At 54.1% G+C, this 25,216-nt stretch overlaps 9 protein-coding genes across 9 annotated transcripts; 4 read left to right on the forward strand and 5 right to left on the reverse strand.

The window, feature by feature from the left end:
* Window positions 1-305: 305 nt before the first annotated feature.
* Window positions 306-4,697, reverse strand: G647_01700 (uncharacterized protein; the record flags this gene model as incomplete). Its single annotated transcript, XM_008725099.1, has 1 exon — window positions 306-4,697. One exon carries the CDS (start codon window positions 4,695-4,697, stop codon window positions 306-308), a length of 4,392 nt encoding a protein of 1,463 aa, XP_008723321.1.
* A 771-nt stretch (window positions 4,698-5,468) lies between these two features.
* On the reverse strand, window positions 5,469-6,053 carry G647_01701 (uncharacterized protein; the record flags this gene model as incomplete). The annotated part of the gene is made up of 2 exons (XM_008725100.1): window positions 5,469-5,717; window positions 5,829-6,053. 2 exons carry the CDS (start codon window positions 6,051-6,053, stop codon window positions 5,469-5,471), a joined length of 474 nt encoding a protein of 157 aa, XP_008723322.1.
* A 4,247-nt stretch (window positions 6,054-10,300) lies between these two features.
* On the reverse strand, window positions 10,301-12,754 carry G647_01702 (uncharacterized protein; the record flags this gene model as incomplete). Its single annotated transcript, XM_008725101.1, has 1 exon — window positions 10,301-12,754. The coding sequence occupies one exon, from the start codon at window positions 12,752-12,754 to the stop codon at window positions 10,301-10,303; it is 2,454 nt and encodes an 817-aa protein (XP_008723323.1).
* A 607-nt stretch (window positions 12,755-13,361) lies between these two features.
* On the forward strand, window positions 13,362-14,555 carry G647_01703 (uncharacterized protein; the record flags this gene model as incomplete). Its single annotated transcript, XM_008725102.1, has 1 exon — window positions 13,362-14,555. One exon carries the CDS (start codon window positions 13,362-13,364, stop codon window positions 14,553-14,555), a length of 1,194 nt encoding a protein of 397 aa, XP_008723324.1.
* A 1,010-nt stretch (window positions 14,556-15,565) lies between these two features.
* Window positions 15,566-16,687, forward strand: G647_01704 (uncharacterized protein; the record flags this gene model as incomplete). The annotated part of the gene is made up of 1 exon (XM_008725103.1): window positions 15,566-16,687. The coding sequence occupies one exon, from the start codon at window positions 15,566-15,568 to the stop codon at window positions 16,685-16,687; it is 1,122 nt and encodes a 373-aa protein (XP_008723325.1).
* A 338-nt stretch (window positions 16,688-17,025) lies between these two features.
* On the forward strand, window positions 17,026-18,283 carry G647_01705 (uncharacterized protein; the record flags this gene model as incomplete). Its single annotated transcript, XM_008725104.1, has 2 exons — window positions 17,026-17,600; window positions 17,653-18,283. The coding sequence occupies 2 exons, from the start codon at window positions 17,026-17,028 to the stop codon at window positions 18,281-18,283; spliced, it is 1,206 nt and encodes a 401-aa protein (XP_008723326.1).
* A 105-nt stretch (window positions 18,284-18,388) lies between these two features.
* On the reverse strand, window positions 18,389-19,236 carry G647_01706 (uncharacterized protein; the record flags this gene model as incomplete). Its single annotated transcript, XM_008725105.1, has 3 exons — window positions 18,389-18,714; window positions 18,794-19,070; window positions 19,141-19,236. The coding sequence occupies 3 exons, from the start codon at window positions 19,234-19,236 to the stop codon at window positions 18,389-18,391; spliced, it is 699 nt and encodes a 232-aa protein (XP_008723327.1).
* A 2,413-nt stretch (window positions 19,237-21,649) lies between these two features.
* Window positions 21,650-23,838, reverse strand: G647_01707 (uncharacterized protein; the record flags this gene model as incomplete). The annotated part of the gene is made up of 2 exons (XM_008725106.1): window positions 21,650-23,478; window positions 23,526-23,838. The coding sequence occupies 2 exons, from the start codon at window positions 23,836-23,838 to the stop codon at window positions 21,650-21,652; spliced, it is 2,142 nt and encodes a 713-aa protein (XP_008723328.1).
* A 999-nt stretch (window positions 23,839-24,837) lies between these two features.
* Window positions 24,838-24,978, forward strand: G647_01708 (uncharacterized protein; the record flags this gene model as incomplete). The annotated part of the gene is made up of 1 exon (XM_008725107.1): window positions 24,838-24,978. A coding segment is annotated over one exon (141 nt), but the record flags the coding sequence as incomplete, so codon positions are not given.
* Window positions 24,979-25,216: the final 238 nt, after the last annotated feature.

Raw genomic sequence — 25,216 nt, forward strand, 5'->3', positions numbered from 1 at the left:
ACACACACAGACACACACAGACACACACAGACACACACAGACACACACAGACACACACAGACACACACAGACACACACAGACACACACAGACACACACAGAGACACACACAGACACCTAAGTAACTTACTTAGGCGACCGGTGCGTCTCAAATACAGTACTGGGTACAGAACGGAGAGAAATAGTCCGCGGCAGGAAAGAAACGATAGGACGACAGACACATGCCCCTCAGATTCGTTTCTTTTCGATTCGATCGGACTTGATACTATCCTCGACACACCAAACCACGCGCGAGTTCAACTCAACTCAACTGAAGTCATCCGACTGCGTGGCCCTCCCCGTCGCTGCCTCTGCCCGGAGAAACCTCCCGACTTCGGTATTTGCAGGCTGGCTCTCCGCCAGGGCACTCAAGCCCGAAGCTCCATCCCGTCGGTTGATCCGTCCGAACAAGCAGCCCCAGAGGTCTTCCTTGTCCACCATCTCACCGCCGGACTTGCCGGCCGTGAGCAGACGGCTGAGGTCGGCGGCTTGTAATTCCATCGAATTGGCTGCGTCGATGGCGTTTTCTTGCAGCACATTGTCCGAGCGAGGGGTGTTCGTTCCCGACTGCCCAGCGGAAGCCAACGCCGTGGTCGATTTACTCTTGCCTTTACCCTTCTTGTCGTCGCCGTCCTCGGCGCCCTCGCTGTCTCCACCACTGCTGCCGTTACTCCTCATGTGGGCCAACCGTCTCGTCACGCTGATATCGTAGATGGACTCCTCGACCGTGTCGGCGACAAGGTACATCCACACGTTCGTCGAGCGGTGTTGACCGATTCTGTGCACGCGGGCTATCGCTTGTAGCTCGATCGCAGTGTTGATCAGCGGCTCGCAGAGAAAGACGTGGTTTGCAATGACCAGGTTCAACCCCGTCGAGTGCGCTTTCGCGTGGAGCAGGAAACACTCGATGGATGGGTCGGATTTGAACTTCTCCGTGCCATTCTTCACATCGATGCGGGTGCACGAGATCTTGACTGCTTGGAAAGCGAGGGCAATGACGTCGATGAATTCCCGATATTGCGAGAAGATGATCGACTTCGACCCCGGATCATGCTCGCGGAGCCACATGAGATGGCGACAGAGAAAGTCGATCTTGCTGCCGTAGCTGGGTCCTCGGATATCAACATTTTTGATCTGGTTCAACATTGTCGTGCTAATGTCGGAATAGATTGATTGGTTGTGCTGGTGTTCAGCGCGTGAGCCGGGTGACGACGTGGTAGAGGTGGAAGGAGACTCGGCCTGCACAGCAATTTCGGCAGGTTTGTATGTGATGTCGTAAAACCCATTTGGAGGTATCCTGGTCTTACAGACCGGACAGTTGTGGTGTTGGCTGTACCAAAGCATGACGCACTCCTTGCAAAAACTATGACCACAAGAGGTCATGGCCCCGACTTCAAATTGGTCGGTGCAGATCAGGCAGACTCTGGGTGCCGTGGACTTCGAGTCGTCTGCCTTCATGTGGACCAGGTATCGGAGTTTGGCTGATATGGAATCAATCTTCTGCTGTAGCCTCATCTCATCGGCGAGGAAGCTCTGATACAGTCGGTCATCAAGCAGCTGTCCGATCGAGTCCTCTCGGTAGGGGGCAACCTGGTCAGATAGCTTTTGCAGCGCCCGATAATACTCCAGCCGGCTGTTCATTGTGTCTCGGAAGTGATTGACGTCCTGTTCAAGAGCGGTAAGAGCCTTGACCTGTGCCGCGCCGAGTTGCTGCATGTGTTTCAGAAGTCGCTCTAGAATGGCTAGCTCGTGACTCGCACGGCTCTGGTTGTTGCCTTCCTGCCACTGCAGAGACGACACCATTTGTCTGAGCTGGGCGATGATGCCTCTTAAGCTGCCAAACTCACTGACCTTTACGCGCTTTTGCTCACGCTCCGCCAGCAGCCGAAGCATCACGTCGGGAGCCGGGCCTTCGCCTTCTTTTGCCACGCTCAGGAATTGCTTCATCTCCTGCTTGATGAGCATGTTCTCCTGACCACTGATAGCCTCATTGCGGTCGGCCAGCAAGGCTCTGAGGGCTTCCATGTATGCGTACATCTCGTCTTGATGCTTCGTCGAGCTTTCGTACTCGTCACCTTGTAGTTCGACGCCCTCGTCCTCGTCAATGAGTGCTTGGCCCAAAAAGTCTGCCATCGTCTTCTGGAGTGCATGGAACTGTTCTGCTTGAACATTCATCGCTTCACAAAACAAGTGAAGCTTTTCAAAAATCTTCTTGCTCTCGATCCCGCCGAGCCCCGTCGGCGCTTCCATGATGGGAATTTGGGTGGAGCCTCCAGCAAGATTCGCTCTGACCGTCGTCACCAATTTGTTCACATGCCGGGTGACCCCCTTCAACAACTCGCCACGGATCGACTTGGCCTTCTCATATGCCGCTGTTTCTTTTTCCTCTAATTGCTGGAATTCGTCACTCTCTGGGGGATGAACTGACTTGAGCTGGAAGAATGCATTTGCCATGAAGAAACAGGCAATGTGGTGCATTTCCAGAGCGGACCGCACTCGAGCATTCAAAGTCGATAAGCGGAGGTTTGCCTCTTCGTCGACTTCCTTCTCATTACTGACGGCTCCTTGCTCCTTGTTAACACCCAAAGACACACGTGCCTGATCATATTGTGTATGACATTCTCGAACGACGACAAGGGATTCGTTGTAGGCCTCTTGAAAAATTTTGAGCGCCTCTTTACCTGCCTTGGCGTTTTCTTTGAGTTGTCCTCTCCTTAACTTTGCCATGAGACGAGCACGCTGTGCCGTACGCAATTGACCCTCGTGCTGATCGATCATCACGTCCAGAACTTCCTCGACTGTGCGCAGGGGTCCGTCTGTCTTTCGACCTAATGCGCGCCTGTTGCGGCCGCCGACTTCGGGGTGCAAACAGGTTTGGCGCAGACGGGTCAGCCAAGTCCGCATCTTTTCCACCACTGCAGGTGATTCTGGGTCCCATTCGTCCGTCAGAGGCGCACCTGTACGATCAAGGTCCAGGTCTTCGCAAAGGTCTTGGAATAGCTGGGTATAGTGCTGTTCTTCGATAGGGGTAAAAGGGATGGTGATGGTGTGACGGTTCTGGGGCGGTAGTCGTAGGTCTTCCCGCACAAAGTCCTTTGAATGCCTCATTACGACTTCCCCAAGCATGTCCCGTAACAGCGGTCGATAGTACGTGACAAGATGATCCCATAGACGAGGGGACCGACACCACGGGGCATACCGGAGAAACAGCAACAAGCCAAATAGATCCCGGTGGCCCTTCCGCAGCGGAGTGCCTGTGACGGCCCACGCATGGTCCCGCGGGATAAGGCGTGCCACAGTGGCCGCCGCAGATACACCGCTTTCCACCATTTGCGCTTCGTCCAAACAAACACGCCACCAGGAAATCTGCGTCAACGGGCTTTTCGGCGGCTCCTCGCGCGTGTTTTTGTTCCGCAAGTTGCGGTCAGGCTTCTCTGAGACATAGTGGACCTCTTTCGCAATGACGTTGTACGTGGTCAGAACTACGTCCTGGTCAACGAGGCTTTCGAGGTACGATTCGCTGGATTTCTTGAAGCTGCTCAACCCTTGGTAGTGGTACACGCGTAGACTGGGGGCATGTTCCTGGATCTCGCTCTTCCACTGTTCGAGGATCGATGGAGGCGTAATGATGAGGGTTGCGGAGGACGGTAGCAACCCGGAGGGCTCCACGAGCTGCGTTGGTCTGGGGTGCAAACACATTAGAGCAATGACCTCCAGAGTCTTACCAAGGCCCATCTCATCCGCCAGAACTCCGCCTTTCGGTGCCACAAAATGTTGCCTGACAGCGGCCAGATCTGTAGACGCAACACCAAGGGCGTGATTGACAAAACAGGTTTCGCCGGAGCAAGTTATATGCTTCTCGAACCCATGCAGAGATTGATCGCTCGGCGTCCCTTGCCGGGCCTGAAAGCTCCCGTCCGCTTGCTCGGCCACGCCTTCTCGTGCAAGAAGCCATCTAACAGCACGTCTCTGGAAGGGAAACAACGTCGATTCCAGAGCCGGAATCTTGAGTTCGGCAGAATTGGCTTCAGACTTCTCCGGGACATGCACGTTGTCGTAGAACTGCCGGGGTTCCCACGGTACAAACACCGGCGAAATGGGCCTCGTCGGCGGCATATACTTAGCGAGAATTTCAAGTAGTGCCGGATCTACCTTATCCCTCAGGGCGACTGTGTCTTGCCACAGAATGGAGACCCCAAGTGTAATATCCTGACCGTCCTGCCGGAGGAAGGCATGGGCGCAAGCAAGCGGCAGTGCTGCAGGATGTTTGTATCTCGCCACCGAGTCGAGCTTCCTAGCATCTTCCAAAATCCGCATATCTTCGGGTGGCAAGTCCTTTGTCAAAAATCGCTTTTCACGAGCCCATTTTCCACCGGCGAATCCGATTTCATAGCCTCGTTCGCATCGAGTCACGTCCCGCAAACTGACTGCCAGGAAAGAGCCATCGGACCCAGTGGGGAGCCCCGGATCGGTGGTTATATCTGTGTACCTGGCATGAGCGAGCACGATATAGTCGGAAAACGGAGCAGGAGGAGTCGAGTCGGCGTCTCTGGATATTCGTCGTCTTTTCGAAGCCCGCTCCTCGACCTCCTCCATTTCCGTGCCCGCAGCGCGTGAGTCAATAGCGAGGTCGTGCGTGGTGTCGGTGGGGAGGCTCATGAAGGCGAGGGCGAAGGCGCAGGTCAGGCAGAAGATCGGAAAACTGGAGACTTCCTTTGTTATCGATAAGGAAGGCGAGCCGATTCACGTGGGCGGGGCGTCTCGCGTAATCACGTGATTGTCTACTAAGCAGGCACGGCGCGCCGCTTCCTCCGTGGGCGACGTGCCGGATTTCTGCCTCTGGGCGTAGGAATTCCGAGTTATGTTCCTGGTGCCTACAGTACTCCGTACGCTCCAGGCGCATAACGACGGGATGATACCTAAAGGGGGCAGGGGAACAAAGTTCGCCAGGCTCTCCATCGGGCGACGACGGCGCTGATTAGGCATCAGTTGGTGCCTCACTCGACCATATACCACGGAGGTGTTGCTTGCCTCTTGCGGTAAGCGGTGGCCTGCCAACTACCAATGCTACCCCGTGCTATTACTCGTACGAATACTACGTACTCTTCACTTTGATACTTGACTGCCTAGTCACGTCAGTATATGCCTCGGTACTCTTGGCGTTGTCGCCACCTGCGCCATTCACAGCTCAACGTCCCTCCTGCGATATTTTGCCACTTCATAGATACAGAGAATCTACGTGTATACGAGTGCCCAGCAATTTATGACTTCTTGTGCGCACGCTACACAAGGGTGTACCACTAGCCGGACGAGGAGCTGTCCTCGTCATCTATGATGCCTGCCGGCTGCCTCGGGGCTAGTCTCGAAGCAGGGCGCCCTGCTCTACCTGGCTTGGCCTTTGGTCCTCTCCATCCTTTACAAAAGAGAGAGTCAAGCAGAACCGGACGCACCTTGCAGCGGCGCATCCGGTGCCTGACTCGGGCCACCCGCATCTCTGGTTCCACCGTCCCTCCCTTTGGACTCCAGCGTTTCAATATGCTTCATCAACGATTGGTTGAAGTCTCTCAGCATCACGATCTCATCGGCCTGCGTCTTGAGTCGGGCTCTCAGCTGCTCTAGCTTGGCTTCACTGCGCAATCGGTGGTTTCGTTGTGCTTTCCTATTCTGTTCTCTTCGCTTCTATCAGGGAATCGGTGTTAGCTGAATCAGCCTTCAGACCAAGTGTCATGGTGGATTGCGGCGTGAAGTGGATTGCGACCGGCGAAAGCCGAAGGGTCAAGCGGAACTAACCTCCTTCTTGTCCTGTAGACACATCTTGCAGGGACTCTGCTGACCAGCGCATCGACTGTGGCCTGGGCATTTGGTCTCGGCGCTTGGACTCTCTTGAGCCGACGAGTCGGTCCCTAGCAGGCGTAATGACTCGCCAGGACTGCCGTATGCTTCCGGCGCGAAGTCAAGTGGACATTCGAGTGACGCTAGATCGTCTGCCAGGGTGTGAGGGACATTGCTCGGCATCACAGAGGGAGTAATGTGAATCAGCTGTAGGTTGTGTTAGGGAAACTCCGGGTCATAAACTCGGCACCGTCATCAGCCTCACATCAGAGAAATCGGTACAGATGTCCAATGCCATGTCATAGTAGTCCATTGTCTGCCAGTAATGCCCGGGAATGTAACAGTAGGAATTCTCGTCCGGACGTTGCTGTTGTGGCTGAGATTGCTGCGTGTACAGGTTGCTGGCGTGGAAGACGGAGACGAAGCTGTTCATATCTGGAGCCGTATCTTCAGATCCCTTCCCCAGCGCGTCGACTTTTTCTCGCATCGTCGACAAATGGCTAGTAACTGGGTGTGCTGTTTGGTCACTTGCAACACGAGTGAGTGCCAATGGATCGTACTCAGGCCGAGCAATGAGGGAGAAGATTCAATCTTCCAGACCAGAGGTTGTGCAGTTCGTGCAGAAGAGAAACGTAGCGGAGAGTTGTATTCTTGTAGATGCAATCTGCTTGAACAACTCGCAAATGGAACAGCAATGTGGTCAACTTAAGCAACGGCAGCCTCGTATTGCACGCGAATCGAGTCTCGGTGCGCGGAAATGCGACGCGCTCAACTCTTGGATGGGAGCTTTTCCGTGGAAGGAGATCGTGAGGTCGTGAGATCGTCGATGGATCGTGTGCAGAGGGATGAGGTTACGACGTAGTTCTTGGAGTTACGAAGAGACAATTCTTCCTGTGTACTGGATCGAGGTAAGAACTGAGTGTTTGATTAATCAGGATCCTGCATCAGATACGTAGCAAAGCGCCACTCCAGAGGAGACGTGGCGTCCTATTTGAGCTGCTGGCAAACAACAGGAAGCCGGTATGGATAATGGTGGATTGTGCCGAGCCACGTGCTAAGAAGCCGCCATGTTGAATACGGCCATGGCATGGAACGAGCTGGCGAGCTTGTCCTAAAACAACAGAAAATTCCTCGGGGGAGAGTCGACATGAAGGGTGGGTGAACCACGGAGTGTACTTGATCAGGCGTCCTGTCGAATGGCGTTCTTCCAGAGTATCACTGGTGGAGGACGGTGTCGTTAACGGAGAGCCGTGAACCAGTCGACCCATGATATCCCTGCTCTCCGCCCCCGTGTTGCAGGGCGGGATTCATGCTCTGATCAACCTTGTTAATTTACGAGAGAAGCTATCCGGAGGAGGTGTGAGGAGACCGAGGCAGCCAAAGTCGTTATTGGATGGAAGTAATACAGTGGATACTTGATTTTGAGCAGGGGTCGATCGAGAGCACCAACAGTTGTCCTCGTCCACCACTTCAACAGATGCACGGCGCTCATCTCCACGGTAAAATCTCGCCTGTCCGGAGCACCAATGCAGAGTGAAACTGTCGAGAAGGAAACGTCTTGCTTGCACTCAACCTCTTCGGCGTGCCACGTCCGCATGACGAAGATGACCTCCTCGGTTGTATTCAACACCATTCAGGAAACCGTGTTTGCACCACCTAGCCCTCAGACAAGGACGGGGACTTATCTTTTTTGAAACCTTGATCGACTTGTCCTTCATGAACAGGACACGAAATCCTGCAGAAAAAGAGAATGTGTAAGCGTGCCCGGCATCAACATGGTCAACAGCATCAGAGAGCAGCTTGGTCTCCAGACGGGATGCTGATTAGATAACGACGTGTGCGATGCAAGAGCACAGTCTTCACCAACAATATTCGCAAGATTCTGCAGTATGGCCTTCCAATGGTGCTCTCGGTCCCGAGCCGTCGAATTGGAGTGGTCAAGACAGGGTCAATATTGGTGGCGGCCATCTTCACATGGCCTAGCGCTCACCATTGGGATGCTTCGGTGTCATTGCTCTGCCTGGTGAGATTGCCGAACCCTTTGTGCGTGTTAAGGCCCCAAGTTTCGGGGTCTAGGTCAAGGGACAAGGGACCTTTCGTTTAGCTTAATGCCGGGCACCCAAGGCAGGGTCTCGAAATGACTCAGCCGTGCACCTCAATAAGTCAGCAATCGCTTGCATGCAGCTTGTCCTTGGTTCTTTGACCAGGAACATCACGTGGCGGCCGCGGAAACTCCGTTCATGGCGTCAGGACATACGGAGAGTCGAGTGTACACTTCATGATTGAGGTTGTATATCAGAGGCGATTCAATGTTACATCAAGTGGTAGTCGGTGTGGCTCAACGTGCTGCTTGTCGCTTGCAAGTATTGGCATTCAATGATGAAGACGAGACCTCCCTCATATCGTCCATATCCGAGCCTTGAAACCCCTCTTGAACACGGTATCTCGGAGTGCGTGGCACTCGTGTGGCAGTTTGTAAAGATGTATGTGATCCAGGGGATATTGGTCGGCTGATACTTCTCCTCGTAAGACCATTTATCATTTGCGCTCTCTATGCAGTGATGACTGCATTCACGTCGAGTGGGAGACGGGAAAACGCCATGCCGACAGTCCGGTGTGGAGGAAGCTACAGACCCGGATCTGGTTTGCTCGAAGAAGTCGCACACTCATCCCTAGGAGCCGTGGACAGGCGGATCAACGCGGACGGCCTGGGCTTTGGGAGGCGTAAGAATGGCGCCAGGTATCGATGCATGGAAAGATTGACGGTGGTTGTAGCCCAGTCCCAACCTATTGCAAAACAATGAAAAGGGAGCTGCTCCGGCAGTTGCCCACCAGTCATGATGAATGTGGAACCGCATTGCCGGGCCATGGACACAGCGTACCCTCCAAAGGCGCTTGAGAAGGCCCCGAGCACAGTAGCCCAACCCTGCGTCAGCGTCTCGTCGTCATTTGAATGGGACGCTACAGTTGGATGTAAGCTTCGGGAGACATCGAACGAAAAGGGTCGCCCTAGGAGAGCTCTGCCACAACCCATTTCGAGACACAGGCAGGAGCACACCATTGAAAGCCCCAGTAAAGTGCTAGTAAGGTCGGTTGATGAAGACAGTGTTCGGGTCCGCATGTGATGCTGTACGAGACTGCATCTGTTGCATGCACTTCTTGACGGGTGGGATGCTCAAAGATTGGCCGACTGTGCTCATACCATGACTTGTTTGAGAACGGGACATGGCCTGGTGTCGTGCCGGCAGACCGCCACGGTCAGTGGAGCAGCGCCAATAGGCAGCACCAAAACGTCAGGGGCGTGGCAAGATTGTTGACGGTGTGACAGCTTGTAGGTCGACTCGGTCTGCAACATGGAAGCCCTACCCAAGAACAGGTATCAACGACCCGAAGGTAAAATTAGCGCCTCCACTACGCATGGATTGACCGAAGGGGTCTGGGACTGGAGTGCGGTCCCAGCGTATTGTTCGCTGCTCGGGACCGGAGCCACATACGAGTACCCGGTAGGCTGTCTTGGAAAGAAGAGTCAGATCTGCTTCCTTCCCTAGCACCTATGCGTGGGTGGGCGCCTATCTCGCACGCGGCGTTCTCACGCGACGGATATAGATTGAGCGGCCTCGTTCGCGATGCGTCTGTTCTCCTTCGTTGCTGTTGATGACACTCCTAGGTACTCGGAAACGCTCACTTATCTGCGACTGCTGTGAGTTCTTCCCAGAATTCAGTCAGCACGTGTCTAGGCCCGCCGCTCCCTGCGCCTGTGTTCACAGGGGATTGACGACGAAGCTTCCTCGGGACAGCAATCAGCGACGAGGAGGACGAGTCCTGGTGTACTGAATGACAAACCCGGACGTCTCTTGATGCGTGATCGCATGATGCCAGGTGCTGGAAAGCGAAAGTCTCTTTCAAGGCCTATATTAATAATGGAGACTCTGGGTTTGCCCGCCGCCTTGCGTGGCTTGACCTTTGATGTTGTCATCAGACATATTACAAAGCCCCTCGATGTGAGGCTTTCCGCCATCCCTTCGACGGACGAATATGTTCTGCAATGCTAACGAACGAGACTCTGAGCTGAAGATCATCGTCTGCACGTTATTGAAAGCGCTAGGGGCCCAGTTTGTTGTTGCCTGCAAGATCGCCTTGCAAAGGTTCCAAATGTTTGCCACGCTGAGGCTGAGCCGGTTCAGCCCGGAACAATCGTATCGCCGTGTTCGGACGAGGTTGAAATAATCAACTCCGCGAAACTGATGCTGCTGCAGCATCTGCAGTATCAGGAGCAGTTAGGAAATGGTCTGTCGCAGTGTGCCTGCGTATTGTGCGGTTGCCACTTTGCAGTCCTGGATCAAGTTGGGGGCTACGTGTGCTACACGTCTGGAGTACGAATACAAGGCGTAGAAGTCGCAAGGGAGGCCTGGTACAAGCGCCTCGTATAATCAATCCATATCCACATCACTCTCTTCGCCATCGACATCGCCATTTGCGTCTGAATCGTCGTCGTCCATGTCATCATCACTTCGTTCAGCGAGCAAATCTTGTGTAATTTCGTCGTTGAGATCTCGTCCTGCGCTTCTGGCAGACTGCAGGGTCCTTCCAGTGTCAGGGGCTGAGGGATGCGCTGATGACTCGTGCGTCCGGCGTTTCTTGCCCGTGCCGTTCGTGACTGGCTGAGCAGGAGCTGCAGCGAAATTGTTCGGGGCCGCATGGTGGCGATGGAGACGGGCATGATAGACTCCCAGATCACGATCCCCACTCCAAACCTCCAGGCGTCTTCCCGTCCTCCTCAGGAGCCCTGCCCACGATTCCACTTCCTCGCCGTAATCATCGGGCTCGTACCCAACAGGGAGAGACTTGGCTTCGGAGTCGACGTTGGTGTCGCCAAACCATCTGCGGCCAAGCAAGCCGCCAAAGCCAGAACCGCCCCCCTCTTCTTCTTCTTCGCTGTCATATGTTGGAGGGAGCTCGCTGATTCGCCTGGCGGCTTTGAACAACCATCTGCCCCCCTGTCTGATCTGCCGGGCCTCTTTGAGGGCATGTCTGCGACGTCTCCTGAGCGCCCATTCGACTCGGCGCTGTCTGTGCTCCTCTAGCTCTCGCTGGTAGCCTGTTCTAGCCCTAGCCTTGGTGCCTGCTGTTCCGCCGCCAGACTCAGCTCGGAGCGTGTCAATCTCATTCTTGCCGCGCGGTGTGCCGAACTGACCGATGACTGGATGGTTAGTACCACCGGGTTGCAGAGGCTGGGGCGTTGCTCGGTACCGATCGACAGTGTCCGGTGTACCGGCATTGCGTCCTGCTTTGAACACGCTCCTTGGACCATCACTCTGTCTGGGGATCCCTCTGACGCGGGTCGGAGTGTTCTTGCCCCTGACACGCTTGTATCTCCCACGGCCGGGGTGAGGATCAACCGCCTCCCAATCATCATCGAGACTGTCAGCTTGACCTCCGAGCGCACTGGCCATGACATGTCCATGTGCATTCAGGGCTTCTGGAGCAGGAGACCGTCCTACACCGGGACTAGCGCGTGAATCGACGTCCGAGATCAGTGAGTCGTCGTCCGCGTATGCAGCACCCCTCTTTAGGCGTTTGAGAGCTTTGTGATCAGGGTTCCCTGGGTCGGCCATGACAAGAGGCGGGTCGTTGGCGTTCTCGGCCATTATCCGCTTCCTTTCTTGGGTCATTTTCTCGGCAAAGGCAATCTCTTCTGGAGGGTCAACGTTTTCAGCGTCTCCTTCTTCCTCCGTGATCATGACCAATTTGGGCACCAGCTGTGGTACGGTGTCAGGGTCGTCGGGGTCTTCATCGTCTCTGTATTCGCCCGGGCCGTATGGATTTCTCAGAGCATCTTCTTTGGTGAAGTTCGATTCGAGATACCACCACATGAGCCACAAGAATGCTCTCGCCCTACTTGCAGATGAGATGGTTGGGCGCATGGCGAGGTCGAAAAAGTCGACTTTGTCGGTGAAGTGTGTCTCGCTGATTCTGGGTGCAACTTGGGATAAGACGAAGATCAGGTTAACTGGATTCGTTCTTGGAACTTGCTTGGCCTTCAGCTCCTGAATGCTTCGAGGCTCAATGGTGTCTTCACTGGCCCCTTTCAAGATACTCTTTAGCCTGGGAGCGTCCTGTAAGGACTTGTAGTCTCTCTGGCTCTTGTACGCCTGTAGCGAAGGGATGGAGTGATATGTTCTCAGCTGGGCCCTCATCTCGGGGAAGAAGTTCAGAGTGGTGTTCATGCGGCCCACATTGACCAGGAGGCATATCATGGCCATGTTATGTGCAGCCTGCCTGTCAAACTGAAGCCTGTCTTTCAGAATCTTGCTCGTCTTTGAACTTCTGGCCATACAGTCGACGTAGATGTCGGAGAAGCAGCAGCCAGTCTTGCCATCACTGATCCGTGTGAAAACGGGTTGTGTATCCTCAATGACCAGCTGCAAAAACTCGAACTGGATCTCTTTGCGCCACAGCGGTGTTCCATCCGGCTTCTTAATATGCCTAACCTTGCTACCCGAATACACGGAGCCCACGGTGCCGTTGGCTTGTCTTCTGGTGCCAACTGCCGTACCGATCGTCCGGAGGTCTGACTCAGGTGTTGCTTCTGACTTCTTGGTCCTGGAGTGAGTGGCGGAGACGACGCTGCCCTCATCTTCGGTCCCTTCGTGGGGTTGCTCGTGTATCCAAATTGCGCCCTTCCGCGGTCTTGCTTTTCGACCTGAAGAGGTTTTCTGCCGGCCGATTCGACGACTGTTTGTTGGGGTAGAGCTTGCAGGGGCCCCTTCGACAGACTCGATCTGCTCGTGGTCAAGATCTACAAGACCAGGTTTCGTCTCGTCGGCTTGGTCGTCGATGGTGTCGCCGTCAGATGGCGCCGCGGAGGGCTCGCGGGACGTCATCCTGGTCAAATTTTAGGCAAACAGGCTAAATAATGGATAGAAAGGTAATAAAATCACCATAGTCGACGTGTCTAGCGAAGAGGCCATGCGCAACTGTCCAAGGAGAAGGAGACAGGCGTCGCGACTCCCGAAAGCGTGAGTCGCGGCTCGGAAAACCTGCCTCGCTTCAATCTGAAAGCTTTGCCTGATGAGATTCACCTCACTCTCACTTCATCCACGTGTCACGTTTGCTTTCGTCTCATCATGAGCCGCCCGGAGATTGGCGCATGTTAGACCCTGTGTGGATCCTGTCTCTGCTCACCAGTATACCCTCAGTTCGTATTCGTAAGTGCACAACCTTAGCGACTTGCCGACTGCGACCAGGACGTCTTTGCGATGCTTTCGCATTCGAGATGCGGCCGAGCACTAAACAAGCCCTAAGGTACGCAGAATGACCAATTAAAACAGTTCCATTTACTGCATGATCATTCCAAGGGCGCAGTGAACTGAGAGAGAGAGGGAAGTTCGCTTACACGCGGGTATATTGTATTATTTATGGTGGTCTAGTAGAGGCTCGTTGCCTCTTACTGCGAGTGAGTTACACAGCGTTCCGTGAACCTCGCCAACAATGCTCTCCCGTCCCTCACTCCCCAGCCCACAAGACTACGACGTTGACCTCGGGACCGGTTTTGTCACCGCGAGCCCCGCAGAGCTGCCAGCCTATTATGCACCATGGTGCAAGCTCATTTCAGATCTTCCCTGCCTCCTTGAATCGACCACCTTCCAGACAAAAGTCGACGAGCTTGAGCTTCTCAGCACGAGTCACCTCATCGCCCCGGCTCATTGGCAACGTGCGTATGTAGTCCTCGGCTTTCTGACTCAGGCCTATATCTGGCAAGACAAGACGAAGCCTTCAGAAATTGTTCCAGCCAACCTAGGCGAACCTTTCCTCCAAGTCTGCGAGTACCTTGGTATGAGACCCGTCTTGAGCTACGCTGGGATCTGTCTATGGAATTGGACACCACTATCTGAAGGTGGCCGCGTGGATACAGCTCAAGCACTAAGCGACTTTCAGAGTGTCACGTCCTTCGCTTCCTTTACTGGAACACGGGACGAAGACGCGTTTAATCTGGTTCCCGTAATGGTTGAGGCACAAGGTGCCAAGCTCGTGCCAGCGATGCTCAAAGCGATACTGGACGACCGAAAGGGCGTCTCGCAAGATCTAAGCTCGATCTTTGACATCTGTGCCACAACGCTCTCAAAAATGGGAGACCTCTTGGCTGTTCTGCACAAGAACTGTGATCCAACATTTTTTTACCAGAGGATACGCCCCATGCTAGGAGGTAGTGCTGGAGCGGAGGAGCGGGGACTCCCCGACGGCGTCACCTTGAGACGCAGTAACGGGCTCCACGAGATTGTCAAGTGCGTCGGAGGTAGCGCGGCGCAGAGCACTTTCTTCCAGTTTCTCGATCACATGCTGGGCATCCGTCACGAGTCCAAGATGCTGGTTGAGATGAGAGCCTACATGCCGAAGAAACACAGAGACTTTCTGGAGGCAGTCGAGCTATTGCCTTCGCTGCGGGATGTGATTGACCGGCACCCAGAGGATCCAGGTCTGCAGGCGGCCTTTCGACCAGTCATTGAGGCATTTCAACGCTTCAGGACAAAGCATGTCGCCGTCGTCTCGAGATACGTTTCCCTACCTGCTGCGGCCCAGTTGCAAGGCAAGCCCGCCATTGAGTCAAGAGGGACCGCTGGCTCACTGCCAATACCATTCTTGAAGCAGTACCGAGACGAGACGACTTTCAAACCCGCACACTAATACGTCCCAGTATCGGATGGACGCATGGGAGTGGCTCGTGGCAAGCTGCGATCCAGGTGATCTGTTTAGACGATACAGTCGATTGCACTCATCAATCTTTGTCGTTGGGTCCATGTACTTTGTCTCGGCGGTGCACTCGGCAGTGGCGGACGGTCAGACAATTATCTAGACACTACACTGCCTTCATCATTGACGCTCAGCCTCACCAAGTAAACCCATTCTGCCTTCTCTCAAGTCTTGGTGGTTTCAATCTCGTCGTCGTGAATACAGACCGTACCTATGCATCGCGGAGTAGACTTGAAGCCGACCATCGTTTCGAGGCGTTTACTCGGACTTAAGCTCCTTAAGATCGTGCACAACGGACCTGAACCTTCGACCATACTCCGTACAGCCTTTGACAATGATAGAGTTGACTTGTTCGACTGAGAACTACTCATTGTTCTCCAAATACCGAGGTCGAAGCCCGCAAGCACCGATTGTTGCATGCTTGGTGTCGGGCACAGCTTCTTGCTACTTCTGTTACGACACGCCCAATCTTCTGTTGGCGTGTGAGCTGCCATGGCAGACCTGAGTCTAGTGGTTCCGAGAATGAATACCAGTGCAGGTGCAGGTTGTCGGACATGTAAGGTTCGACGAATCAAGGCAAGAGAGTCTCTCGTCCCATCACTGGCTCCAAGTAACCAGATCAGTGCGACAGAGGTCTCCCGACGTGCCACAGATGCGTCAAATCCGGACGAGTATGCGTCAAGGTCCGTGCGACGAGCGACGACTTCGCCATTCACGTCGAAAACCGATATGCGAGTGGGGTGGTAAAGCGGCCCAGAGGTCCTCGCTCGAGGGTTGCGCGGGCGTTGGACGTCGACCTTCAGACCCGTGCCCTGGTATACTACCTGAATTACCACCTGCGCACACCGTCAGACGTGGGAAAGCTGGTGGGTAGTGTGCAGAACAGTATTTGTCAGTGGGCTTCTGTTACGAAGCACTCACTTATCGACTTGGCGATTTCTTCCATGGCTCTCGCCGTCTTTTCGCGAACCCAGCACCTTGCTGCAGCAGCGACAGAAGCTCATGAGAAGTACGACCAGTTACTGCGAACCGCGCAAGTCGCGCTGCCAAATCTGGTTCACCGGGATGTCGACGCTGCCCTGCTTGCCATCTTTCTCATGAGCCGGTACGAGGACTCTATGCACACCCCTGATGAAGTGCAGTCCGCTACAGCCTTCAGAAGCTATTCCCATCACGACGGCGCGACTGTCGTTCTGAAGATTTGGCACGAAAATCGTGTCGAAATCATGCAGCCGGCCTCGGACATCATCAAACATTCACGCCGCGGAATCATCAGGTCGTTCCTCTTGCGGCAGATGGCAGTGCCGGTCTGGATGGCAAATGGCGCGCATTTTGGCGAGTATGGGCCAGAACTCGAATACGACCAGCTACTTGTAAGGGTGGCCAGCCTTCGACACCAATTGAAGCACATCCTGCAGGAGAGACTGCTGCACGACCGTCGTAGTCAAGAGGTGTACTGGCGGGCGCGGACCCTGAACACCGACGCAGACACGCTGAATAAAGCATTGCAAGACTGGTCCTCACGGCTTCCCAGCACATGGTGTCCCCGACGACACCTCATCCCCGCCCACATTTCCCTACCCAGGGAACACTTCTTCTCTCCAATCGTTTACAGTTACTCGAGTGTTGCCTACGCACCAGTCTGGCTGAATTATTTCGCGACGACGATGCTGCTCAACAGAGCGCGGCTGAGAATTCTTGAGATCACTCGACCTTCATCGGATGATCTTGCTGGCGAGCAACAGCGTGAAGAGGAAGACTGCTGCTTGCAGATCAGGGTAATGGCGGACGCCTTGTCCTCGAGCATACCATTTGCACTTGAGAGGTTCGCCGTTGCACCAGCCTCCAAGACAGCAGAGGAACAGGAGTGTATTCTGCGTGAAGACGAAGAAATCAAGCCCTACCATGGAAACCTCACCGCGTGGCCTTTGAGCGTTGCCTCGAGCATCGGCGGGCTTGATGGAGGAATGAAGGACTGGTTAAAGGCTGAGCTGGTACTTGTTGGGAAGACAATCGGTGCCGGTGTACTTGTTTGCGCGATATCGGACGACTGGCTTGATCTCTGATCGCAGAGAATAGTGTCACACCGTGTACAAAGTAAAACATGTGGATTGTTTCCGGGACACTGTGTCACGTACGGTATGTAGTAAGATGGGGGCGGTTAGGCATGGATGGTATTGTGTACCTAGGTAACTAGGTATGATGGAACTGTCTCCTGTAAGATAATGACCGCAGTCACGTGCCTTGCGTTATGGCGTCACAACAGACACGGTACTGGGTTAATTTCATATTGACGGAGTTGACCCGATGTTCGTCCCACTCACCGTCTCTCTGACCAAGTGGACAAGTGGACAAGTGGGTGACAAGGTCCATGCGTAGTTGTGATTGTTCCGCCGCAGACAACATGGTCAATTGGATCCTGGGCGACAAGTTCTACCAGCGATATCCTCATCTAGACGGGGTGAAAGCTCTCTGGGAGACGAAATGGAAGTTCCCCTGCTCGCTGGGTGTCTACCCTTTCCACGACGGCAAGCTCGAAGACTTTGAGCCAATCTTCGAGAGCCTGATCAAGGGTAACGTGAACGATGCCTACACGGACAAATACACAGAATATTTCTTCCCTGTCGCTGGAAAGCTCACCGACGCAGCCATGTCAGCTCAAGGATCAGACCGCCTCAAAGCGGCCGCATTGTTCAAGCGAGCCGCCTGCGTCTACCGAATATCTCGATATCCTTCCCTCGACGCCGGCTCGGGAGTCAAGAGGAAAGCGTTCGAGTTGCAGAAGCAGGTCTACTTGAGAGGGGCGAGCCTGTGGGATGCTCCTATGAAAGAGGTCAAGATACCACACACTGCTGCCGAGGAGGCAGACGGCAAGGAGATCCCCCTCTTCGTCAGACTACCTAAGGGAGCGAGCAGCGAGCGCAAGTGCCCTGTCGTGCTGTTGATAACAGGTCTAGACGGTCATCGGCCAGATAACAGGTGCGCCACCCCAGGTTTTTGTGAGTGCCACTAACCTGTTCAAACTCCACAGCGAGCGCACAGATGAGTTTCTCGCCCGAGGCTGGGGCTGTGTCATTACCGAGATCCCCGGGACGGCCGATTGCCCTGCGGATCGCCGTGACCCGACGTCTCACGAACGACTATTCACAGCGATCCTCGACTGGATGGACAAGCAGCCCTACTTCGACATGCGGAAATGCATGGCCTGGGGCCTTTCCGCCGGCGGATACTGCGCCAATCGACTGGCACATACGCATCACTCGCGACTTGCCGGCGTGGTCGCCCAGGGAGCGGGATCTCATCACTTCTTGAGTCGAGAGTGGCTGGAACGTGTCGACGACCACGAGTACCCCTTCATCCTCAGCGAAGCGTACGTCGCCAAATACGGCTACAAAGACTGGGAAGAGATGAAGGAGAAAGCACAAGGCGATTACAGCCTGGTCACGAACGGCATCGTGAACGGTCCTTCCTGCAGGTTGCTTCTCGTCAATGGCACTCTGGACGGTCTCGTGCCGATCGAAGACAGCATGTTGTTGATGAATTACGGGAAACCCAAGGAAGCCCGGTTCTATGAAAACATGCTGCACATGGGATATCCACCTGCAAACGAGAGCATTTGGCCGTGGATGGAATCCGTCATGGCAACGGCTGCGGCAGTGTGAATAAAACAACATGAGCCACTCTAACACTAGAGCATGCGAGTTTTGCAGACTCAACTATGTGCAGTTGACTGCCTGCGAGGCTACGAGACTTCCACTCCAGGTCATTCAGAACCCCTGGGAGTAAAGCAATTCCCAGGCTCTCGCGATAAACACCTTGCTGTCATTGACGTGCTTGACCGTCCAGGGCGTGCTATTGGCAGCATGAAGCTCCTTACTGTCCATCCCGGCCAACCCATCGAGTTCATGAATGGCCAAGTACTTCGGGGGCTCTCCGTCCATCAGAGCGGTCTGTGGCCCAATGACATACCTCGACGACCGACGATAGCCAGGCAACTTGTGCAGCATGTCGAGGTGTTCGTCCTGATACCATTTGTGAAAGTCGGCCTCGTCCACGGGATCCATCTCGACCGTCACGCAAAACCGAGGAGCAACTTGAATGAAAACGCGTCAGCAACACAGTAACTTCAGGGGACAAGCCCCCACACCACTTCGCAAGGACACAGAACTCACTCTCACCCCGACCGTCCGGGTCATAATCTTGGATCAACTTGTAATTCCGGGCATGAAAGTCCCCGACCTCCGAGGTGGGTTTATTGGCCGTCCAGAGCCCGCTGGAGTGCCGCACACCGTCCAGATATTCCTTGGACCTCAACGGTTCCTCGAGATCAGTTTGGTACAGGACGAGGTATTTGCGCGGGTGGTGCTCTTTGGAGGCGAGCGGAAAGTCAAACGTCTCTCTGTACATGGCCGCTCGCACGGCCGTCTTGGTGTTGACTAGATCGGGGACCTGCAGCGAGGAGAAGAAGAAGAGTCAGAACGAAAATGGACTGCGACATAAGACCAGATATCTTACGTACATGTTCTTCCGTGTACCATTTCACCCAGAGGTCGTCGTCGACCCCCGACTCTGGCTTCGGGCGGGAATTGACCCACAAGAGGTACGGTTGAGGCATGATGCTTCAGCCTGATCGATGATCCTGCGGAGCGTAGCGAAGCAGTTATAAGATACTATGTCTGGATCTTTGTATGCACTAGCCTTGAGTCGCTTGTATTCATGTCCCCTCAAGCTTCCTTGCTGGGGTTACAAGGGTAATCGCAAAGTGGTGTCTCTCAAGGTAAACTTATACTTCCGTCGCTACATCTATGCCCCGCATTCGACTAGTCCGTAATTACTCTATACCCGAGGCAGTCAGTCCCCATTTTCCAAGCCTTGTCATGCCCTGTGTAGGATAATTAGCCCCCGACTATGTACCTGCTGTACTGTATTACAGCAAGTACCTAGGTGGGGATGGGTAGCGACACTCTGACTCTGGTGGGTACCTACCTAGGTAAAGACACAATGCTTACGCGCGCGTGACATTGGATGAACCGCGAAGTCCGTCCTGTAATGTACTGTACTGTACTGTACCGTGCGCGCGGTACTGTGTACCTACTGGGTGTAGTCCGTACACTGGCTGTCTATCACCGCTCGACGCACACGGGTGATCCGTGGTCGTGGACTCATACCCAGGATGTACTCACTGTGGACATTCTTAATCTACATACCTACCTAGGTACATCGGTATTAGTAGACTCTCAAATTCGATAGGTAGGCACGCTAGGTACGCACGGGACGCGAGTACGCCTTACGCCGACTAAGTGAAGAGGAAGTACGGAGTACGACTTAGGTATCGTGCTCCCTCTATTTTTTTTGGCATTCATCCATCCGCACTCATTACACGGACGGTTCGGGATACTGTAGGTCGAGCTCTAGGTCTAGCTCTGTGTGTGTGTGTGTGTGTGTGTGTAAGTACCGTGTCGTACCTACCGAGACATAATTCGTTTTGGTGGCCAAACGAGAACTCGTGCAGTATCGCCGTATATATAAATTGATGGTAACGCCATACTCGGGGACCATACTCACGGGTTACAGGGCGAGGAGGCCGTTGGTTGGACCACTTTCTGCGTGGGAATCAGTTCGGGAACGTGGAAGGAATGTGACAGGGGGGCGGAATCTAGGGTTGAACAGGAGGAGAGGAGGGATGAAGAGACGCTATGTTGTCAGAGCGACTTTGCGACGGGATGGGAGCGGGTTGTGGCAGGAGGGAAAATACAATAGAGTATAGTCGAGGTAGACAGGTAGATAGATAGGTAGGTAGTTAAGTAGATGGATAGATAGACGGCACAAAGGAGACTTGAGGTGTCGGGGGGAGGTTGTGGGTCTGGCCCAGGCGCCTTTCTCTTGCGGCGCAGTGGTCTCAACGCGTCCCCATCCTTCGGTTCGACAATGCTCGTCTTCACAGTCTTTCGAGTCCTGCCACGGTGTGCATTATCTCGACCGTGACCGTTGCTGGATGTGCTTGCGTCGCCGCCCTGCTTGCCGTTAAGAAGGGAAACTCCACGTCTGGGCATGTCTGTAATCTGTAGCAGTAGACGCCGTAACGATTCGGAAGGAGATTCGGGACGCCGAAGTCGCAGAAACGCAGCATGGTGAGGCAGTGACATTTTGCACCTTCACTTCCATCTTCGCTGCCAAGATTTTGAATAGCACGAGCGTCAACTTACCAGTGTGACAGAGAAGCATAGCCCACATGGATAGTGCACTTCTTTGGCAGCGCAATCCACATCACTACGCCGTCGGTTTGTCAGATGATATAGGGTCTCCTGCGCCCCTATCCTGCAAATCACCACTCATGTCCCGAGAGAACTCATGTCCCGAGAGAACTCATGTCCCGAGAGAACTCATGTCCCGAGAGAATTCATGTCCCGAGAGAACTCAAGGACATCTCAAGGCTACAGCAGTGACAACACTCACGCACGGTATCGATACACAATATGAAATTGCCCAGATACTGAGGACGCTATAGCTCCTCGGACAAAAAATGAAGTGCAAACAAGAAGTCGACTTTTTCTCCAGCATCAGATGTGCCTACCGGACAAGTATATGTTCAGACGGAGTGCGAGGCGGGTGAGACTTTCGCAATCTAGTGGTTTGGAGGTCAGGTCATCCAGGTTCGCTGCCACGACCTCATGCTCGTATATATGCCTCCATCATGAGGAAGTAAATCGTGGGACCCCGTGCGAGTGTCGTGGCCTATGCGAGAGCCAGCTGACAGCTCATCCTATTGAGGATGAAGAATGAGGAAGAATAGAAAGTGAGAGGGATCAAAATGAGAGGTGAGCGGAAACAAACGACAAGCGCTAAGAAGCCAAGCCCGCCTTCCCTTATTGGGTTAGCCTCATGTTCCCCTCCCCAGCTCGGTTCTTGAACTCAGCGTCCACATTACTGCATACGTTACAACCTCCTCGCCATCGGTCAAGCCCACCTACAATTTGCAATACTGCGCGATTCGTGGATCGGAGATTTGATTGACCGCAGCTCTGCGTTCACGGCGCCAAAATCCCTGCCGCAACCTCCACAGCCCTCGCCGACTTCAGCACCCATGAACTGGCCAGCGTCAAATTGCCGTCTTGTACTGCCTCTGTGACGCCAGGCCATGTAACAGGAGCATATCCCGTGTCCAAACCAGGCGCAAACGCGACATGCCTGTAGAACTCTCGGGTCGGCAGCCCACCTTGAGAAACAAAGCCACGGCTGAAGTCCCGCAACTTGGAGTTGATGATCTTGAAGTCCGCTTCCGTGGTGGAGTTCTGTATGAAAGCTGTGATTGCCGCGGCGGAAGCATTGAATGTCGCAATGGCGTCCTCAAGCGGAGACAAGTCCACCGAGCTGGTCGCGTTCTCCGACTCCACCAGGTCGCGGAGATCGTTCAGATACGACGTCAGGTGGATGCCGTAGTTCTCGACATTGAAGGGGATGATGGCGTCGTTGGCAAGGTGATAGACCAATATGGCCAGGTGCTGACCTACAGCCTTGTGCGTGGTGAAATAGGGGTCTCCAAAAGTCTTCATCCAGTGGAAGGTATCATAACTGGAGTGGTAGTGGTAGATAGGATCATTAGGGCCTTGTCCGGCACCAGTGTCCAGTGAGGCAATGCCGTTGTGTAAGAAAGCCACGTAGTCGCTGCCTGCCCCTAGGACGTCGAATTCGCCATCGCTCAGGCCGTACCACACGTCATACAGTGTGAGGTTGCTGTAGCCGTGATATGGATATACCACTTTCTGGAGGGATTCCGCGACAACATCGTGCAGTTCAGGGGTAGCAGATAGAGCGGGATCAGGTCCAGCGACGGCTTGATCGACATTGAGATAAGCGATCGCCGAGTCTTTCAGCCACGGGATATACTCCTCCACCCATTCAGTGCTGCCGACCGAGGCATACTCCTCGGCGTCCCAGCTCGCCAAGATGATGGTCCGCTTGGGCTTCCATCCGGTCTTGAGCAGTGCACCAAATGCTTTGGCCAGCTCGATCAGCACAGCTGACCCGGAGTTCGGGTCAGAGCCTCCGCCGACAATCCAGGCGTCCCGATGGTTGCCGAGGATGACGACTTCGTCCTGGTTGGTTCCATTGATGATGCCGATGCTGTCCCAGATCCAGGTGATTTCATCTCGCGCCACGTTAGAGAAGGAAATCGTAACGCCCGGGGCGGGGCCGGTCGAATAGGTCGCGTTGAGCTTGCCTACCCAGTTCGTCCGATTCACCGTCTTGCCATCGACTCCGTGACCGTCCAGAGCTTGAAGAAGTGGCTGCGCGGTTCTCCACGAAATTGGCAGAGAGGGTATTTGTGGTATGACAACAGACCGATCAGCACGCGGAGAGTCGAGTTTGGAAGCATAACCTGGCGTGTCGGGGTCGCCAGAGTAGGTGGACACAAACTCAACACTTCCGCGTTGTACATAGGTGGGGTTCCGTGCCGGTCCGTGAGGATATGCGGCGTAGCCGTTTGCTTCGGTGATGTTTCCATCGTCTGCCGTGTCGGTGAAGAGAATGACACCGATCATGCCATAGTCCTGGGCATTCTTTACCTTGAGGCCGCGGAATGGCCCTCCGTAGCGTGACAGGGCGATCTTGCCTTCTAATGGCACTCCCAATGCCCTGAGGCGCTCAAAGTCGACCTTCTGACCTCGCCCGACATAGACGTACTCGGCGCTCGCATTACCAGAGGGAGAATACCCGTTGAAAATCGGAACCCTGTTTGGATAAGACGTGACTTCATCTTCCGATAGCACTTCCTCTTCAAGCTGGGGCGTATAAGTCGACCCGTTGGCAAGCGTCGCGGTCAACGAATGCGACACCGGATAGTTTAGGTACACATCTACCTTGATCAATTATGCAGCTGGCGGACAGAGGAAAGGGACCTACAATATGAGGCTAAGCCGGAAGTGAATCCGAACTCGCTCCAACGATCGGCTGTCCATTGAGCTTGCGACTTATTCGTTCCTGCCAGATGTAGGCCGTGAGTATAGTAGTAGCTCCAGCTCTCAATAGTAGCATTGTCAAATGAGTTGAGTAAGATGGCCTCGTTTGGTTCGAGGATTGGAGGAAACGGGGCTTCCTGACGCTTCGAGAGAGCTTGACGAGGGTCAAATACTCGGGGATGGAAATGCTCTCCTGTATGAGCAAGCACCGAAGTTGCCTGAAGAACAAGCAAAGGGAGCGCTTTGTTTACCTTCATGGCGAACCATCAACAAGCATGCTTGGGATGAGAAGGTATACTTCCTGGGGAGCCGGAGCTGCCCGGATTATATTGCTACATGCTCGGACGAAATCATTGTCAACCTGCATAACGCAAACTGCGCTTGTAGGTGCTGCCTTCCTCTTGAAGTATGGCGACAGATCCCTCGCCAAGCTTCTGGTGGGAGAGATTCGACATTTTGATAGGTAGCAACAGATAGGTGCAGGGACAATGCAACACAAGTCGAGATGGTGTTGAAGCTATGCATGGTGATCATTCTTGGCTCTTGTGAGGTATATACCTCGCAGCGTTGCTCTCCACGTCATTGGAAAGGAAGCATCTTGCTGAGTCGAGTGGTCCTCGTATTCGCAGTTCGGAGAGTGCAGTTTCTCTGGGGGTGACAAGCTTCCCTGGCGGTGATGCTAGAGGTGGATGCGATGTTGTGATCTGCGAGTGACCTTGGGGTCGAGAGGGTACGGAGGAGGAAGGAGGAGGTGTAATGAAATGACGCCACTGCCGACACCAGCCGGAGAGAGCCGGTCGTAGCAGGTATCCACCCACGTGACTTGATGAGGCACCAGGGCACGTGCGGGCTACGGGGAAGTAAGAAGCAGCTGGGGTATGTTGCTCTGTACTCGCCCGTACCTTGATCTTGGCATCAAGCCACTCTGTCGACTCGCGAAAGGGGCTAAAGTCGCCTCATGTTGAACACTATGTGGCAACATCTTCTTGGATCTCTTTCGAATCTTATTCAGATCGTTTCCGAACGTTAGGCTTCAGACGACCAGAGTCATCAGCTACAGCAAGATTGAATTCTACGAGCCACCTGGAAGAATAGTCGACCTCTCCAGTCAGAGCTCGAAATAAGCATCGACATCTCTCCATCAGGTAACTTCGACCTTGGTACAATCACTCCACATTCTCGTACATATCATCCTCGACAGCGATGGTAGGCTGTTTTTCCTTCCTCTCATCATTTTGTCCAGCTTCTGATAGCTGCAGGCCCAAACTCCCGCACAACGCCGCGCCAATGAAAAACATGCCAAAGGCGTGGAGCGTCGCATGGGAAAGCCCGAGTCCGCCATCAAGAAGAAGGAGGTCAAGAAGAGCCCTGTCGGAGTTGCTGCCGTCGGTATGTTTGCACCCCTCTGCTTCGGGGCGAGTCGAATGGTGGAACCAAATCGTTGAGCAATGATGTTTTGTCCGCCTTTTCTTTTGCTTGTTCCGCGTCTGGACCATCGCGATGCTGACTGTTGAAAGTGCTGCTCATTTTCGTGATCGTTGCGCCCTTATTGATCGAGCAGTTAAAGGTGCTCCCGTATCTATGGAATTTGATCTTGGACATGTTGGCGAAGGTTGGCTTGGTTTCACGATGATC

Source organism: Cladophialophora carrionii, assembly GCF_000365165.1.
Source record: "Cladophialophora carrionii CBS 160.54 unplaced genomic scaffold supercont1.1, whole genome shotgun sequence".
NCBI lineage: Eukaryota > Fungi > Ascomycota > Eurotiomycetes > Chaetothyriales > Herpotrichiellaceae > Cladophialophora > Cladophialophora carrionii.